General features: G+C 47.6%; 1 protein-coding gene across 2 annotated transcripts in view; it reads left to right on the top strand.

The window, feature by feature from the left end:
- The window catches only part of DSCC1 (DNA replication and sister chromatid cohesion 1), a 332122-nt gene extending 327526 nt beyond the window's left edge, over positions 1 to 4596 (top strand). Inside the window, exon 9 of one of the 2 annotated variants that reach the window (XM_069621553.1) lies at positions 4052 to 4596. In XM_069621553.1, the coding sequence (XP_069477654.1) occupies positions 4052 to 4160 (109 nt within the window). In that variant the 3' untranslated portion in view covers positions 4161 to 4596. The remainder of the gene's footprint in view (positions 1 to 4051) is intronic. The other variant, XM_069621554.1, reaches the window with a different exon arrangement.
- Positions 4597 to 18437: the final 13841 nt, after the last annotated feature.

Raw genomic sequence — 18437 nt, 5'->3', positions numbered from 1 at the left:
GAGGAGAGGCACAGAGGACCCCAGCCAAGATTCTCTATTGGGTAGCAATGGATGAGCAATCAAGGCCTAGCTTCTCAGGAGGTGATGTCTCCGAACCACCACAAAGGAATGTCCACACGCTGTATTACTGAAAACAGTCTTTATATAATTAAAATTCCAAGGTATGTACACTATCAAAATAACGCACTTTGTACTCGGAAATCAACAATGGCAAATATATACAATTCTGAAGTGGTATCACCAATATTATCAAATCTCATTAAAGTGCATCAACTATACGGTTAAAAAGTCACACAGATCAATAACAAGGAAACCAGCAATAGAGCTAGGAGGGAAAGCAAGATGGTTGACACAATTGGCAGAATACTGGCCGTTACCTAGACACAGTTCTGTATGGATCCCCCCACCTGGGCAACCTGTAAAATAAAGATATAGCACAAGCCAAGCCCAGTCCAATAGTCTTATTCTCTCCTATGTTTTTTTACCCCTCCCCCCCTCCAAAGTACCTGGTGGGGTAGAGTTTCTCGAAGAAGCGTCGACGGATCCTTCTGGAGTGACTCCCTTTAAAGCAGGTGCCACGGATCGTCGCGAGGCGTCGAAGAAGGTGAACTTGGTGTCGATGAGAAGTTCAAGGGTGCCGAGACCATGACGTCGATCCAGGCGGTGCTCATCGGCCATGTCCTGCGAGGAGGTGTGCGGGGCACCTCGGCGATTGATTGTTCATGACCGCAAAGAGTTTCTGAAGAACTGTGGCCCAGCAAGGGCGTCGAGTCGTTGAAGTCTTTGTGGTCTCTGGGTAGCGGGAAACCCACCGGTGGATTCTCCTCAGCGCATCAGCGGCCTTGACTTTCTTCGGCAGGACAAAGCGGTCGACGTTGCGAACAAGGGAGTCCTTCGATTCAAATGTTCTTAGGCAAAGGAGCGGGCGGCTCTGGTCGTCGGCGGCACGGTGTCAAGCGGTCAATGCATCTGGGCAACACAACTTCGACGGGCCTCCAGCGGTTACACAAACCTGTGAACCCTGGTCGACGGCAATGGGCTTCGAAAGCGGCGAAGTCCGGGGTGCTTCACTCCGTTCTCCTCAGCGGTCTCGGATCGGCAGCCTTTCGAGGGTCTGACTTCCAGGGAGCTTCGGCGAAGGTTTGCAGTGCTCGATGGTCCCTCGGAGCACGGGAAGAGGGCGCCTTACCAGGTCCTCTCTCGGATCAGTCTTCGACGAATTCAGATCAGGTCGAAGCAAATGAAACAGTAAGTCTTCTTCTTCCAGCTGGGCATCGAGGATCAGCAGTTGCAGTTACTCTTCAAGTGTAGACACAGCTTCTGAACAATTTTCAGCGGTGAGAGGTCCCCAGATATACTATTCTGGCTCTCATCCACACTGCTGGGTCACACTCAGCAGCCAATCGTACAGAAGGACATTCATGCAGTCAGCCAGCCAATCAGGCACACAGTGCATTCAGGCCATCCTCCTCCCTCTCAGACACTCACAACAAGGAAAGTGGATTGGGACAAGTACCCAGCCATTCAACACTACACACTGCATTCAGGCCAGTTTCGGGCAGGGCTGTCTCAGTCTTTGTCTCTCATACCAGAAACCAGACAGCCACAACAAGAAGTGCATATTGGTCAGACACTCCATTCACCCAGGTCCCACCCACAGGGCGTACCTACAACATACAGTCACTAGGAAGGCTCCAGCCAGTCTGGACTGGACTTCACAACACCGCCATATATGGAACTTCCACCCAACAGCCAGTCAGGGGGAAGGGACAGAGTCAGGGCTTCCCAGGACTTTGGCAAAACAAGGTAACAGGCAATAGAAGGCAAGAGGCCACAGGGGCCATCTTGTTTTCTATCAGGAATCAACTGATTCCAATGGCAGGGCCTGGGTATCCCAAAATGAAGGATACTCAGCGCACCTGTCAAATTCAGCATGGAGCTGCCACCGGCCCATACCCTGCTCTGTGGGCCACCCACAGGTGCCCAAAAACATACACTAGGGGCACAGGGTTGTACCCCCACCCATGGGTGCCGTAAGGGTATCCCATGGGTCTGTTCACCAAACCAAAAGAGAGAGAGAGCTGCACCGCCAGGAGTCCCATATGAAATCCTGCGCGGAAAACACGACGGAACACACGATAAAAAAGGCAGTAAAGGACAAGGATACGGAGGCCCTGTCCCTCCAATGCATTTCCAGCATCACAATGAGCACCCTTGGTTTTACTTTTGTTAGATAGGGATTTTCCCTTACAGTGATGGGGTTAGTCAGGCGTTTTAGTTTTGTATTTAAATAAAGCTCCTGAATCATGCATCCAAAATTACTTTAAATTCTACTGCTGAATGATACTTTAGAATGCAATATTAGATATTCCTTGAATCCATGTTGATCACCGAGTGAGCACTTTCCTTAGCTTCACATCATTCTATTTCACTCCAATATGGCCACCAGGTGCTCCAACTTCAAACATACAGAGCCTTTCGTTTGGCAAACTTAGTCTTAAGTGATGGTTATCGCCCTTCTCCCTGCTGTTCTTGGTTTTTCACTCTTGGCCTGGGATTCACTGTTGTCCACGAGGTCAATTCACTGAATGAGCTGCAACACAATTGCCAAGAACTTCAAGGTCTAAAGTTATTGCTCTTAAGGAGCAGGGGCCAACTCTCCCTGCACTGTACCTAGCCTTCACATTGCAGAGAACCTCTCATGCCACCACTCGTAGCACATCTCTCACACCAAAACTTTTTTAATCCGACTCTCCCTGGCACGTAGCCCACCTAAATCTGAGCATGGCGAGCAAAACGCTGATCATCGCCCCACATCTTGCCGGAGGTCATTTGTGTTTGACCTCCAATGTCACTTCCTTCTTTTTAAATATCTGTATTTTCGTCTGGGAAGCTTTTCAGAGTATTCCGCCAGTTTCTAACATCAAATGTTTATTATCTGAGGAATCTGCTGCTTTCCAGAGGGCACATTGTAATGATAGGGAAGCCTGCCTTAACTTCCAACAGTATTAAAGTCCCTTCAGAACAGTACCTTCTAACTCTGCTGCCATTTTGGTTTTTGTTGAATTATCCTAGAGGTAGAAGGCTATGATGACAGTGCTTTGGGAAATGCCCATTGTGGGTAAACGTGCTGGATCAGCAAATGAAAGTACTTTTAACTTCTTTCTGTAGCCACCACTGATTCATTGTGAGGATCTTTGAGTAGAGCATGCAGCTCTAGAAAAATGTACTGTTTCTCCAGGTCTTCCAAGACTTTTCTATGTGTGATATGCACTGCTCGGTTTTGCATCCGAGAGATCCAGAATGAAGAAAATGATTTACAGTTGCAAATGATTCTCAGTTATGTTTTTCAGATTGTAACTGATCCATCCAGCCTCCCTGTTCATTGAGTAATTGGATAGGATTTTAAATGGGTGCAACAACATTGGAACAGGCTTTTCTGCCTCTAAGCAGAATATTCTTGGATTCAGGATTCCTCTACTTGGAATGTTCTGGGACTCATTAGTGTTGAGATGTCGTTATGGAATTGTGAATCATGGGCAGATACCAGAATGCATCTCTGCTACTTGGTGAAATAGCTTTCTAGTGGGAGCTGGTTCTTCCTACAGATTCATAATCTAATGGAATAGACCCACATGCAGAAAAGACACTACAGCCACCCCAGAGTGCTTCCAGAAATTGGCATGGTCTTGAGCTGTTTAATTAAATTATGACTCTCGGAAGAACTCTTAGAAGACAAAGTAGTGTATTAAGAGTGCTACTGAAGGTAAATAACTCATTCTCTTTGCATATATGAGAAGACATAATTTGTGCAAGTCCATGTAGCAATGAATAGTACATTTATGCCGCATTTTGACTTTGAGAACAGTTTTGGTGAGGAGACATAAACCATATGGTAACCTATTAACTTAAAACTTTCCAAAATATGCAATGTATTAATGTTTATTTTTGTGCTAGACAGACGGACATGACTTACTGCTCATGTAAATGCTAATATTATAGATTGTGTTAACAGCACTTAATGTACACCTTTTTGTTTTGTATTCAACAGGGACTTGTGTGGTGAAAAGCAAACCATTGGAGCGTTGCTGACTAAATATGCTAGATCATCAATGCAGAATGGGCTGAAGGTTTATAATTCAAGACGCCAAATTTCTTAAAAGGAAGCATTAACATTCAAGGATATTATATACAACATTATTTATAATGTGTATTGTACACATGTATGCAGTGGGCTGATGTAATTACAATTCATAGTAATTATGATTGCTGTCTGTTGGATGATAACCATTTACAAACGTTTTGTCAAGCTTTTTGGTTATTGTGATCCTAGTATTCAGAGTGTCCATTGTGGGCTTTGATATGCATCGGTATAGTTTATTGATCTTATTTTCCTTTCTTTTAGTTTATTCTGGCTTTATTTTAATGGGTCCACCCAGTCATGTTCGAGTTTTATTCCCAACAATTATAATAGACTGATATGCTTTCCCAACAACAATGTTTTACATGGCGTATTGTAAATGAACAATACTTTGTAATAATTGGAGGATAAATATTTACTAAGTAATTAAAACAATATATTTTATTGTTAAGAAATGGACAATTGATTATTTTTATCATCTGAACAGATAATTGTGCATCCTTTTATTTCCATTCCGAGGCCTTTTTATTTAAAACAGAAGCTTCAAAACCACACGTGGGGAGGAGGGCAGACCAAGCAAGTTCAAGGTCCTCAGGACTGTGCAGTAGTTGAGCCTATACAAACAGTAGATGTTTACGATATGTGAGGTACATTGTGCATGAAAACAGTATAGTGGGGTCTTACCCAAGTCACGACTTTTGTATTGTAAAATCACCTACTCAAAGTTTACAAAAACGAGATGCATGAGTGAGCTTTCTCATTTGAGAACGTGTGCATGATAAACTGCTTGGATTGTAATTTGTGGTGTTTTCATATAACCGTATAGAAAATGTTGAGAACAAATCGACATAAAAGTGCAATAATCCCCATAAGTTCTCACAAGACTCTACTGCATGTGGCGAGACAATGAATTACTCTAAGCGCTGTACTGCCCATAGCCAATCATTCCTCATCAAGCTTGCCTAATTCCTTTTCCTGTGCCTAAGATGAAAGATTCATATGTGCCCAACAACAAAGTTGAAAAAAGATACTTCAAAATGTGTATTTTAAGGACTATGAAAAGCATTGCAGAGCACCAGGAAAATGACAGCAGTGTGCAGTATAAAATACCATAACATCTATTAATATGAATGTGGCTTAGAACTATGAAAACATGCAATGTGTGTACAGCTAGCTGTATAGATCTACCATATAAGCTGTGCTTACCTACTGAAAGGAAACGTTCACCAAAGTTTGTTTCAACATCTGCCCTGCACAACAAGCGATGTACTAAACATTTTTTTTGCGGAGCTTAATTTATATTTCGAAGGATTCGTACCTGTGGGCCACACCTGTTCCCATCCGCCATTTTAACGATCTGCGATCTTGCTCAGGTCAAATGCCCTAGCGGCAGTAAATCATAGCATGCACTCATGACGTATTCTGCCGCAGCTGCAAAATGACACCCCATTCATGACATGAGCAGGCGGCGAAAAACATACTCTCCAGCACCAAAAAACATTGTGCTTTATATTGTCTCAGGAATTAATTAAAACAGTTGAGGTGGTAATATAACTGGCTTGCATTGAAATTACAATTGGGAAATGCATCTTAGATAATGAAATCGTGTACGGTCAGCACAATAAAAAAAACAAATCACATTGATTTCACTTTACTTTAGATTCCAACGTGACACCGCTCCAAAAAGTGAAATCCAATACTAGAATTATTTTTCTTTTGTTTAGCGCATAATGTAATATTTCCGCTTCGCTTTCAGAAGCCATACGTAATTCCGAGCCGTTAACCCAAATCTCCAAATTAAAGAGCAAGGTGAAACCAATCACCTTTCAGTCTTTAGATCTGCAACATTGACTTGATGGTCGTATATTTGCTTCTGATCGAGGTACCCATATCCAAATGTTCATTTAATAATGTTGAATCATTGTGATGCTCTTATTATTTGGGTAAGATAATGAGCTCACATGCGTTGCAGGATCTTGCCAGATAACCGTAACTGTCTGCCCATTAGGAAGGGATATCATCATATGCTGGTTAAAGGTACCATCCGATGGGATATTAGTATGAGCAAGTTTGACATATGTACCTGTTGGATAAATAACAATTTAGTATTCTGTATGCAGATGGCAAATGTTGACCACCTACCTTTAAACTAAACCCATCCAAGACAGAATTCACCTTCATCGGTCGACCTGCTAAAAATAAAATGAGCAACAATGGCTCAATGATATGCACCTAGAAGTATTTGATCCACACCTCTCAGACTCGGCAAAATCCTAGGCTTCACCATTGACAGCAGTGGTCCTTCCAGAAACACATAGCCAAGAAGGCCCAAATAGCCTGGCTCAGAATCTATTCCCTTTAAAAAATCAAACCCTTTATCCCGCTGTGAGACATCCAGACAGTAGTGCAGGCTCTGGTGGTCTTGCACATTGATGGGGGTGGGGGAGAATGCTCTCCTGACAGGGGCTACCAGACTCCCCTAAAGCAGTCCTCCACGCTGCAGCACGTCTTGTTACGGGAGCCTAGAAGTTTGACTGAATCACCACATTGGCTTTCACTCCGAGCAGGATACTTTTCAAGGTTGCATGTAGCATCTACAGAGCAGTCACAAGAGCTCACCAGCATACCTGACGGTTAAGTTCAACATATCTGGTGGCACACGCTCCTCACGCAACCGGCTTGAATCACAACTAGTCCACAAAGAGAAGAGCTGCAAACAGTCCTACTCTTGTCATGTCTCACCCTCTGGAAGCATGATCCCAGTGTCGGCTCGGAATGCCCACTCTTTCTACATTTTCACAAATCTCTCAAAAGATGGCTTTCAGCACCTGACCAAACACCAATTCTAATGGACGCACATAACAACACAAACCTCTCAATACTGCGCTACTGTTAAAAGATTGACAGTCCAAATGCTGGCTACCCACACTTTGTACAGAGCGCTGCTGCTCTCGAGGTAGGTCCACGCTTTATACAATGTTCGGTGAAACAAAAAGTTTGTAAGTCCAAGAACCATCTCATCAGTCTTGCATTGGGTGTCCTTTCTTAAACTCATTCAGGTCACTGGTGAGTGGTCTGTAACCAACCAGAATTTTCTTCCAGTCAAATAGTACTTCAGATGCGTGATCACCCATTTTATAGCCAAGGCCTGAAGTTCGACCTAAGCATTGGATTGCTCTCTTGGAAAAAGTTTCCTGCTGGCGTATAACACATGGTGCTCAATTCCATCATGTTCTTGAGAGAGCACTGTGCCTAAGCCCACCTTTGTTGCACCCGTTTGTAATGGGACTCTTTACTAAAGTCCAAACATCTTAAGGACGGGTTTGAGACACAGTATTTTAGTTGGCCCGCAAAAACTTGCCTGATCTTCTTTATCCCATAGTAGTTTCTGGGGATGGGCGTTTTTCAGGTTATCTGTTAAGTTAGTGATTATGGTGAAAAAAAATTCTGAATAAAATTCATATATTAGCCAGTTAACCAGAGTAAGGCACAAAGGTCTCTTTGGTCTTTGGGTCGGTGTTTGTCAGACGGCCTTCAGTCGCTCTGCTTCAGGTTGTATTATGCCATTCCCAAAGAAAAATCTGAGGTACTTCACTGCGGATTGGGCCAGATCACATTGCTTTTAAACCGACTCTCCTCACGCCCCCGGGTGATGGAATACATGTGTTGAACATGTTCAGGCCAGCTATCATTGTAAATGACTGTCATCTAGATATGCCCCACAAAATGCAGACTATGGGTTTTTAGCACGTTGTGCATTAGTTGCTGAAAAAAGGCTGGAGCCCCATGTAGACCAAAGGGAAAGACCTAAAATTGGAATAGACCTTGTGGTGTTGAAAAGGCTGTTTTCTCCTTATTAGGTGGATTTAACCCCTTAACGGTTTTTCACCCGTGCCAAGGCCTTTTTTGGTGATTTTAGAATGTCGCCATTCAATCCCTTGTAACATTTTTGTTACATGAGATAGCTTGGCCAAATTTGCCCCTTTTCTTCCCACATGAAGGCGTCATAACGCCACCAGGAGTCCTAGTTTGCTGTAGGGGGGGTGAGAAAATAACCAAAAAGGGAGAAAATGTTGGGTTTTGTCAGAAAAAGCCAATAAAATGATGTACAAAGAAGCCTGCAGTTTATTACTTGTAAGAGCTAGGAACAAATGGTTTGCTGTGCTGACTCCGCCATTTTCTAGGCTTTCAAAAACGGGTTGAGTAGAAACCAAAAAAACATACTTTGATATGGTTACCAGCATTGGTCAAAGTGGGCAGGAGCGGTGCTCCTCTACTTTTAATTAAGTTTTACTGTTCCTATACTTTTATTTTAAAAAGAAACTGTTCCGGAATGGTTTTGTTTTAAAATAAGTGTCAGAAGAAGTTGAAACTTGCACTTTCAGTGCATTGCACTGAGCGTGCCCCTAAACAGCAAGTGCATGTGTTTTTGAGTTTGTATTGTACGTGGGAGGGTGCGTGGCGATGGGGTTTGTGGGAAGTGGTGCAGGCCAATAGGGAACATAGTTCCACTACTACTTTTCGTACGCTGGTTACCAGCTGTTTTGAGAGGTAGGCGATTTTGGCCTTTTTTTCCCAACAGGACATGTGTGGACGGAATTGAAGAGCAGGGTAGGAAAGCTGAATGGCAAGACAGAAACGATACATTTCTGAAAAGTAGACAAAATTCCAAGTTTAGGAAGGGGTGATTTGTGCAGGTCAGGCAACTATGTAGGGGAAAATTCCATAGTTTGGGGAAGAATTGTGAAAATGACAGATTAATAAAGGTATTTGGTGGACATGGTTGGCCCGGTAAGGCAATGGTTTCTGTGAATTTTAAGAAAAGCAATGCCCCGTTACATTCCCCAGACTCTTTCAGTTAGGAAATCACAAAATGTGTGTAATGTTTCACAAAACAAGCAATGCCACAAGCCAAAAACGGAGCCATGTTACACAGGCTTTTTATGCTTACGGCCTGAACAGACGTACTTAGCAAGTAAGGAAAACAAATGTGGTGATGAATGGCACGCATACGTTTTTTTGAAAGCGCACGGGCAGACCTTTTGAAGGGTAGGTGACTTGTGCAGGTAACAAAAGTGTAAAGTGCCTAAAGCTGCGACTAAATGTAGGTCACATTTGGGAAACGAAAGGGCTGTGTGCCAATTGCAGCAGCAAATGTTCAAAAACGTTATGAAAACCACGCAAACACAACAGATGTCATACCTTCCCGCTTTCCCACATGTGTCCTGCGAAAAACGGTACCTCATGTGTGGGTGCACCTACCTGGGCTCAAAGGGAAAAGGCTAACCCATTGGTAACCCCCAAATGGTTTGGGGGAGACAACCTACAGATTTGGGCCTAGGGTGTCGGTCACGAAGGAAAACTGGGAACCCCATGCATTTTCTTAAAGACACCCGTGGGAATCCAAAGAGGTATGACTTGCGCGAATCATCCCAGAATTTATTACCCACAATCCACAGCAAAGTCTGAAATCTGGTGACAAAAAACACCATTTTCAGACATTTCCCTCTGCCCACCCACTGAAACACAACAACACATGTCCTACCTTCCCGTGTTCCCACTTGTATCCCAATGAAAACTCTACCTCACATGTGTGGGTGCACCTACCTGGGTGGAAAAGAAAGTGTCGACCGTCCACAAGTACAGTGACAGTCCCAGGGAGCCCTGGCAGGGTCCCTGACCTTTCCCGGAGGGAGAAGCTGCAACACAGGCCAGTCAGAGCTCCAGGATAGTCAGTGGTAATGTCCCTGGCTTTGGTGGGCTGTCTCCCATATGGGGTGACCATTCCCAAGTGCAGCGGCTGTCCCAGAGGGCCCCGGCAGGATCCCCACCCCTTCCCCGAGGGAAATGCTGTAACGCAGTTGAGCCAGAGTTCCAGGATTTGTCGGGGGTAATGTCCCTGGCCTTGGGTGGCTGTGTCCCATGTGGGTAGACTGTCCCCATGTCCACATTCCGGGGAGCACCGGCAGGATCACCATTCCTCCCCAGCGGTGACATCTGTAATGCAGCACAGCCAGAGGTGCAGTCTGGGCTTGCAGACGGTCAACCCAAATGGTTTCCCAGGGAAACAACAATGTTACGCTGGCATGGGACTATTTGTGGGCTGACCCTGCAATTGTGACCGACTAGAAAAAGCTGTAAAGGAAACAAAAAACATTTGTTACCTATGGTCAGCCCAGCAATAACAAATCATGACTACTACTCTCTGATCACAGCCCCCCTTTCAAGCCATCCCTGGTGGTCTACTGACCCTCACCTCCCATTAAATGGATCTCGTCACCCTTAAACGCAAGTGCAGGGTGGCAGAGAGGAAATGGCGTGCCTCATGTTCATCCTCTGATAAACTGGCCTGCCGCCTGCTCCAAAGGCAATACCGTCTCTCCGTTCTCACCAAGAAGAGAGCCCTTATCCAAGCCCGCATCCCTGCGGCATCTAACAACTCGGCCAAACTCTTTAAAATCTGCAAGGAGCTTGCCAACCCTGCTGCTGTCTCTACCTCTCCTGTCCCCTCCCAGGCCCTCTGCACTGGCCTCCCACTTCATCTCTAAAACTCAGGACATCCTGTCCTCACTCTCCTCCTATCACCTCCCTCCCTCTCTTCCCGGCTCTTCCTCTGGCCCTTCTGCAGCCACCCCTCCACCCTCCTTCTCTGCCTTTCCCCTTTTTTCTGCTGACGAGGTTTCCAGACAAGTCCGATCTATGAAACTCTCGTCTAAACAGGTTCGCCCCTGTTCCTCCAAAACTATCGAGGACCACATCAACTCCCTGGCTCCAGCCCTGGCTGACTTTTGCAACCACTCCTTCTCCTCTGGAGTCTTCCCATCCCCCCTTAAGCACTCCCTTGTGCACCCTCTTCTTAAGCAACCCTCTTCTGACCCCTCCTGCCCGGCTAACTATCGCCCAATCTCCATCACTCCCTTCCTGGGCAAGCTCCTGGAGAAACTGGCCATCTCCCAGCTTAACCTCCATGCTGATTCTGTTGATAGTCTTCATGACCATCAATCTCGCTTCAGAGCCGCCAGAAGCACGGAAACTGCTCTCCTGAACATCCATGAGGACCTGCTCTTGAATCTCGACTCCACCACTCTGTGTGTTCTTATCCTGCTCGATCTCTCTTCTGCCTTTGACACTGTCAACCATGCCATCCTGCTCAACCGTCTCCGTGATAACCTTAGTATCACTGGTCAGGCTCTGGCGTGGCTGACTTCTTTCCTCTCCAATCGACCCTCCCAGGTCCAACTGGGGTCCTTCCTCTCTGACATCTTTTTCTCCACCTGTGGTGTCCCCCAGGGATCTAATCTTTCCCCCTGGCTGTTTAACCAGTATCTGGCACTCCTTGCCAACCGCATCGCAGCTCTCTGCCCCAACTTTCAGTGCTATGCGGATGATACCCAGCTCATTTTCAGGCTACCCTCGGTCTCCTCCTCTCCTTCCCTCATCTCTGACTGTCTGTCTGCTATCCAGGAGTGGTGTGCCGCCAATGACCTCTGCCTTAATGCCAGTAAGACTGAAATTCTACTCATCGGCACACCCACCCCCTCCTTTCCTGCAGCTCTCTGGCCGGCCTCTCTTGGCCCTCTTCCTGCTCCTACCTGCAAGGCAAAAAAAACTCGGGGTTATCTTAGACTCCACACTCTCCTTCTCTCCTCATATATCTGACGTCTCTAAGAAGTCACACTACCAGCTGCACCTCCTCAGAGGTATTCTTCCCTTCCTCTCCTTCCCCCAGAAGCTCACTGTCTCCCGAGCCCTGGTTCTCTCAAAGCTGGACTACTGTAACAGCCTCCATCTTAATCTGCCTGCCTCCACTCTCCGCCCTCTGCAACTCATCCAGAACAGAACTGCGAGATTTGTCCTTGGCCTCAAGCCCAGGGACCGTATCTCTTCAGGACTGAAATCTGTACACTGGCTCCCAGTGGCTGCGAGGATAAAGTTCAAAACCCTCTGCATTGTCCACAAGGCCGCCTGGGGCCTGGGGCCTAAATACCTTCAACTCTCTTCCTAAATATCTTCCTTCCCGAGCCCTTCGCTCATCCGTCTCCAACTCCCTCAGGGTCAGCCGCTTCTCAAAGCTACGAGCTGGTGGTAGATCTCTCTCCGCGGCAGGGGCCTCCCTCTGGAACAGCCTTCCTGCCTCCCTGAAACTTGAGGAGAACCATCTCAGTTTCCGGAAGCACCTCAAAACCTTCCTCTTTGCTTCTGCTTTCTCTCTCCCTCTCCCCTGCTAATTCTTCGCTGAAACTGCACTGAATCTGCAACTGGGCCACTCTCACCGACCCCGGTCCTGGGCCCAGCCACTCTCCACTTGCACTGCCTCCCTGGCAACCCCTGCACTGCGGGACTGTCTCTGTATCCGTACAGCCCCCCCCCTTCCCAGCACTTGTCTGCACTTACCACCAGCTGGCCCTCTTTATTAATTTTATTTTATTCTACTTACCTTGCACTGCACTCCCCCCCCCCCCTCCCTTCCCCATGCACTTTCTCCCTTCCCCCTGCACTTGCGCGATCTGAATGACACCTGGCCTATTAGGATCGTTGTCTGTCTTCCACTTGTTCCCCCCCTCCCTGCCTCGTCGCGCCTTGAAACACTTGTGTATAGGCACGTTACAAATGCCATATCATATCATTAAAAACACATGTGCCCCTTCCTAGGGACAGATTGCCATATTGCACTAGCAATGTGCCACCTGGGAGGGCTACATGAGAGCCCCCTCCTCCATTTTGGGTGGGGGGGGGAGAGTGCCACCCCTCTTTCCATTACAAACATCCATGGTGGTTTAGTGTCCCCTCACCACACCCTCAACTAATGTATATTTTTATAATTCTTTGTTTTGCCCCTTCCGTTGGGGCAGATGGGCACATTAGTATGCCCATCTGCCCCCAGGGTGGGCTAAACGTACTGCCCTGTGCATTGGGGGGCCATTCCAATGTTTTCTGGTGGCCCTCTTCCCCCCCCCACCCCAAATGGACTAGCAATCTGCCCCCAGGGAGGGCTACTTGAGATGCCACCCATCCATTTGAGGTGGGGGGGAGGGGGTGGGGCCACCCCCTTTCATCGCAAAAAGAAATCCTGGTGGTCTAGTGGCCCACCACCCAAATCAAATATGTTTGTTCTTTTTTTCTTTTCTGGCCACCCATCTGCCCCCAGGGGGGCCAATACGTGTGGCCCCTTGCTTTGGGGGGGTGGGGAGAGAGCGCCGCTTACATGGTAAGCAGCCTCCTCTCCCCCCACTTCAGAAACCGATCCCTGGTGGTCTAGTGGCATTGCTGGGCAAGGATTGTGCGATCTGCGCCTGATCCGTGCCCAGCAATGCTTCAAAAATAGACTCTTCCCCTTTCCAACGACACCTCCCTCGATATGAACGGCACAATAGTGCCGCAGATCGAGGGAGAAAAGGGAAATGTACCTTCTGTTTTCACTGCAGCAGCCGAAATGAAAATTACTTTGTTTCACGTCAGTATTCATTATGCATGCTGACGTGAAACGGAAGGAAACACAACCCCCGGGCCGTGAGGAGGAACCTCCTCCTCACATAGCCCAGGGGTTGGATTTCAGTTTTGTGCGATCACTGCTTTGCAGAAATCGCACAAAATGACGTGCCAAAAAGGCTGAGCTATCTTGTCCTTGGCACCCCGGAGGTAATGTCAAGGACAAGATAGCTCATTATTGGCACTTAAGGGGACTTGCCAGTAACCCTTGGTTAAGTCTAGTATTGATATCTACTTGCCGAACCCAACTTATCGTCAATACATGGAATCGGATAGTTGACAAATATCGAGATGGAATTAAATTTTCTGAAATATATTCAGAAACGCCAGGACTGATCAGGCTTTGATTTGCAACTAAGACAATGGGGGAAGACCAAGGCCCCTCTTCCGGGCTTCAGGGATCCGGTAGGGTTTTAAATGAATGGGCTTCCCAGCTGGGGTTCGATTGTAGTGGAAGAAGTTAGCAACCGTGCCTGGTTGTTCTGAAAGCACCTCGGAGAACTGAGCGAACAAGTCACTAATGTCGTTCTGTTGGGCAGGTGATTGGTCAGAGGAAACTGTTTCCATTATGCCATGCTCTTCCCGGCTGCCCTCAGGGCGGGTGGGACCTGGAGGGGTCTGGTTCTTTCAGAATCAGATGGAGGCCTGGGACTGGGCTGATGGGTAGAGCATAAACAAACGTAACAAAACAAAGGCTACGGAGGCGGCCGGGCCACGCCGATAACCCAGACCCAAGTGACAAGTGATTTGCAGACATGGAAATCCCTGGCTCGTAGGCATTGCCTCAGTTGGAACTACCAGAAGCAAGCATGGCACATGAGACTTACAGCCGGAGCGGAGCTGCAGGGATGCCTTGTGCAACACACGGCCAGATTGCCGGCCGGTGGGCTAGGATGATCATAGTTTGATTTCTTGGTTTGGGGTAACAGATGCTTAAAGTTGAGGGGAAGCGTAGAGTGGGGGCACGGTAAAGGGAAGGGGTTAACAGCTTCAGACAGGTTATTTTCATTCGATTCTTCCAGTCACGGCGAGAACAGGAAGGGGGAGGGAGGTTAGCCTGTGTCAACAATGTTCTGGGATTGCAGGACTCTGAATGGCAGAAATGGTAAAGAACAGGCCAGCATCACTGAGCTGTATGACACTGAATGTCAATGGATTGCTGGACAAGATAAAACGGGGCCTAGTTACAAAATACCTAGCACGTCAGCAAGCGGATATTGTGATGCTACAAGAAACCCACATGATGGGGACAGCGTGTGAGTTTTTGGGGAGAGGGCAGTATTCAGTAGTAGAGCACGCTGGATTCACAAGAGGCTCCCGAGGGGTGGCAATCCTAGTGAAGAAGTCATTAACTTTAGAGGTGGGGGGCGTGGCCAAAGAGCCATGGGATAGGTAGTGTCTCCTGTTGATCCTGTAATTTACCCTATAGGTCTGGTTATCTTCCCCTTTGGCTACGGAAAGGACTCCTTTTAGGTTCTGTCCTAAGTGTAGGACTAGATACCCTTGGAAGGACGAACAGAGGACCTGCAACTCCTGTCTCCCTTTAGATCACAATGAAAAGCGGTGTGCGGCTTGCAAACGCCTTCGGCCTAAGACCCTTAAGGAGCGCTGTGTAAAGCAGTGGGCCACGTACGGTATCTCGCGGGTGGAAACCCCTTCCCCCCACCGCCACACCCGCCAAAAGTGACTGGGGCACCTCCGATGACCAAACATCCATTGCGGATGTGATAGACTTCGAGACAAACACTTCTAGGTCCGCCATGCCCATCCCCGACCCTTTAAGGCCTGACTCTGGTCTCACTTCAGGGACAACACCCGGCGACAGGGGCGTACAAGCGCATTACAGTACGTCGAAAAAGGTGAAAGCGCCAGCAGGGCCATCGAAAATTTCTGCGGATTCCTTGGATCGTTCAGATCCATAGCCTTCCCCGCATCCGCAGCAGCGTCCTGAAACTGGCCGTTCAAAGACAAACAAGGGTGCTACCCCTAAATCAGGTTTACATGTCAAAGTGCAGAAATCCGACACTACGACGGTCTCGAAGGACGCGGTAGGCCCAAAAATCATGACTAGGCCTCAAGACGAAAAACTGAATGCTAGGCCCTGTAACGCTGCGGAAGGCTGTAAGTCTACCGATAGACCTTCAGTCCCACTAACTCACGCCGATTTGGCGGTAATCTAAGACCCCATTGTGTGAATTACTTTGGCGGTTGGGCTTATTCCTGTTCCGCCGAAAAACATGGGGCAGGCCGCGGACAAATCTTTAGATACGTCATGGTGCCCCGATTCTCCCGATACCTATGAGGACAGCCAAGAGCCTCTTTCCAACACCCTGAGAGACAATATTCGGCGCCAAAGGGCGGTAGACAACGCATTTCCACCCGTAGGCCCTTCTGGGTCCTCTAAATGAACAAGAGAAAAATTTGAAGGGTGTATGGACCGTCGTGAGAGAATTATCAACTTTTCTGACTATCCTTCCCCGAAAAGATCTCGTGGAGAGCCTGCTCTTTAATCTGCTTCACATTTCGAAGAAGATCAGCCTTCTGTTCCAGTCAATCATGAAGACATTGTCCAGATGGATACTTATAGGGACATCTACAGTGAGGATGAAGAACCTTCCTTCCTATAGAATTACGATGAGGATCAGGCGGATGCCACGGACAATTGGGAAGAAACCCACCAAGTGGGGACAGACCCATGGACGCTTCCACATCAAGATCAGGACACTGATGTATTGTGCCTGGATTCCCCTCCGTCCACCCCGGCTCGCCAGGCCTCACCTGTAGATGACCAATTGGCCTTGAATACCATGTTAAAGAAGGCAGCTGAGCATTTTCAAATCTCTACGCAAGAGGCAGGGCCTGAGCAGGACTTTGTAGAGGATGTTCTTAAGGAGAAACCTCCCTTTAGCCAGGCCATTCCTCTCCTTAATTCTATTGAGAAGGTTGGCTCCCTTTAGCCAGGCCATTCCTCTCCTTAATTCTATTGAGAAGGTTGGCTCCCTCCCTAGTGTCACCAGCTCAAACCCGGGCAGTGAATCAGAGTTGAAAAGTTATTTCGGCCAGCTCATTCGGACCCTCAATACCTTAAAGGGCACGCCACGCCTGATTCTCTGGTAGTGACTACCACCTGGAAACGGGCAGGAGTACCCCTTGCTACAGGAAGGCACCTCCAGATTCCAAGAGGTTATATGCCCTAGGTAAATGTTACCTCGGCTGCCGCATATACTACACGGATAGTGAATAACACTACGCTACTGGCGAGTTTTGCTCAATGGAACCTAGTACAAGAGGGTCTCCAAGAGGTCCCAGAGCCCATCAGGTCCAAGCTTCTCACTATTGTGGCCGAAGGAAGGCAAGTAAACCAGAATGTAATAAGGAACACTATGGACATGACTGAAACAGCAGGAAGATCTCTGGCCCAAGGAACCTTACTTACAAGGCACGCTCGGCTTCGTACCTCAGGGTTTAAGCCTGAAACGCAGGCTTCTCTCATCAATAAACCAATAGAAGAAGCTACCCTCTTCGGAAAGGCGGTTGATGAGGCCCTAGAAACAGCCAAAAAAGGGCATGAGACTCTTAAGTCCCTGCAACAAATCACTCAAAGACCTTGTCCCCCCAGAGAGGAGATAATTCTCGGCGGTCCTTTCTAGGACAGTCCCGTGCAAGTCAGAACAACTATGGCACGGGAAACTTGAATGCTGGACAAACATCTGGAAGCCCCGCATACTACCCACCAAGTGGTCCGTGACGTGGCAAAGCCAGAGGTAGAGGCCCCAATCCTAGAGGGGCCACAGCCTCCGGTCAGAAGTGACCATCAGATCCAGGTCCCCTCCCATGTCACCCCGGTCGGGGGGGCGCTTAACATCTTTCCTCACAGCATGGGAGGGGATAACTTCAGACCAGTGGGTCATAAAGACGGTCGCCCACAGGTACTGCGTGGAATTCACCCGATCTCCACAATTCAGACCACCGCACTCATGCTGCCTCTCACCAGACCATCGGGAGATCCTGAATCAAGAGGTGGAACCGCTGCTGGGAAAGGACGCTATAGAAGCTGTCCCTATTCTTCAGGTAAACTAGGGTATTTATTCAGTGTACTTCCTTGTACCCAAAAAGGACCTCACCATGCGCCCTGTTCTAGACCTGCACCCAGCGAACAAGTTCATAAAACCTCAGAAATGTTGCATGGTAACGCTACAGGTGATCCCACTATTGAAACAGGGGGACTACATGGCAACATTGGACATGAAAGATGCAAACTTTCATATTTCAATATTGCCAACGCACAGAAAATATCTAAGGTTCATGCTAGAGGACAGGCATTACCAATTCAAGGTACTCCCCTTCGGCATCACCTCAACGAAGGGTGTTTACGAAGGTCCTGGCAGTAGCTGCAGCACACCTGCGCAGGTTATCTGTCCCGGTTTACCCTTACCTCGACGACCGGATCATAACAGGGGACTTGTACGACACATGTTTTTTTTAACACACAAAAGACCATAGACCTTCTGTTCAGTCTAGGCTTCTCTATCAACGAGAAGAAATCCAGTCTAGTCCTCAGTGAAATAAAACAATTTCTGGGAGCTCTAATCCGGACGATAGACGGCCTCGTCTTCCCCTCCAATGAGAGGGTTCAGAACATACTTTTTCAGATCCCTCAATATGTAGCCAGTCGGGAGGTGACGGTGCGCAAAGCCATGTGTTTGCTAGGAATGATGGCGTTGTGCATATACTTGGTTCCCCACGCGTGACTGCGCATGCGTTCCATGCAAGAGTGGCTCAACAGCCAGTGGTGTCAGGCCAGCGG

Source organism: Ambystoma mexicanum, chromosome 5q, assembly GCF_040938575.1.
Source record: "Ambystoma mexicanum isolate Mex_15411 chromosome 5q, UKY_AmexF1_1, whole genome shotgun sequence".
Lineage (NCBI taxonomy): Eukaryota > Metazoa > Chordata > Amphibia > Caudata > Ambystomatidae > Ambystoma > Ambystoma mexicanum.
This window is presented reverse-complemented; position numbering and strand designations above follow the sequence as displayed.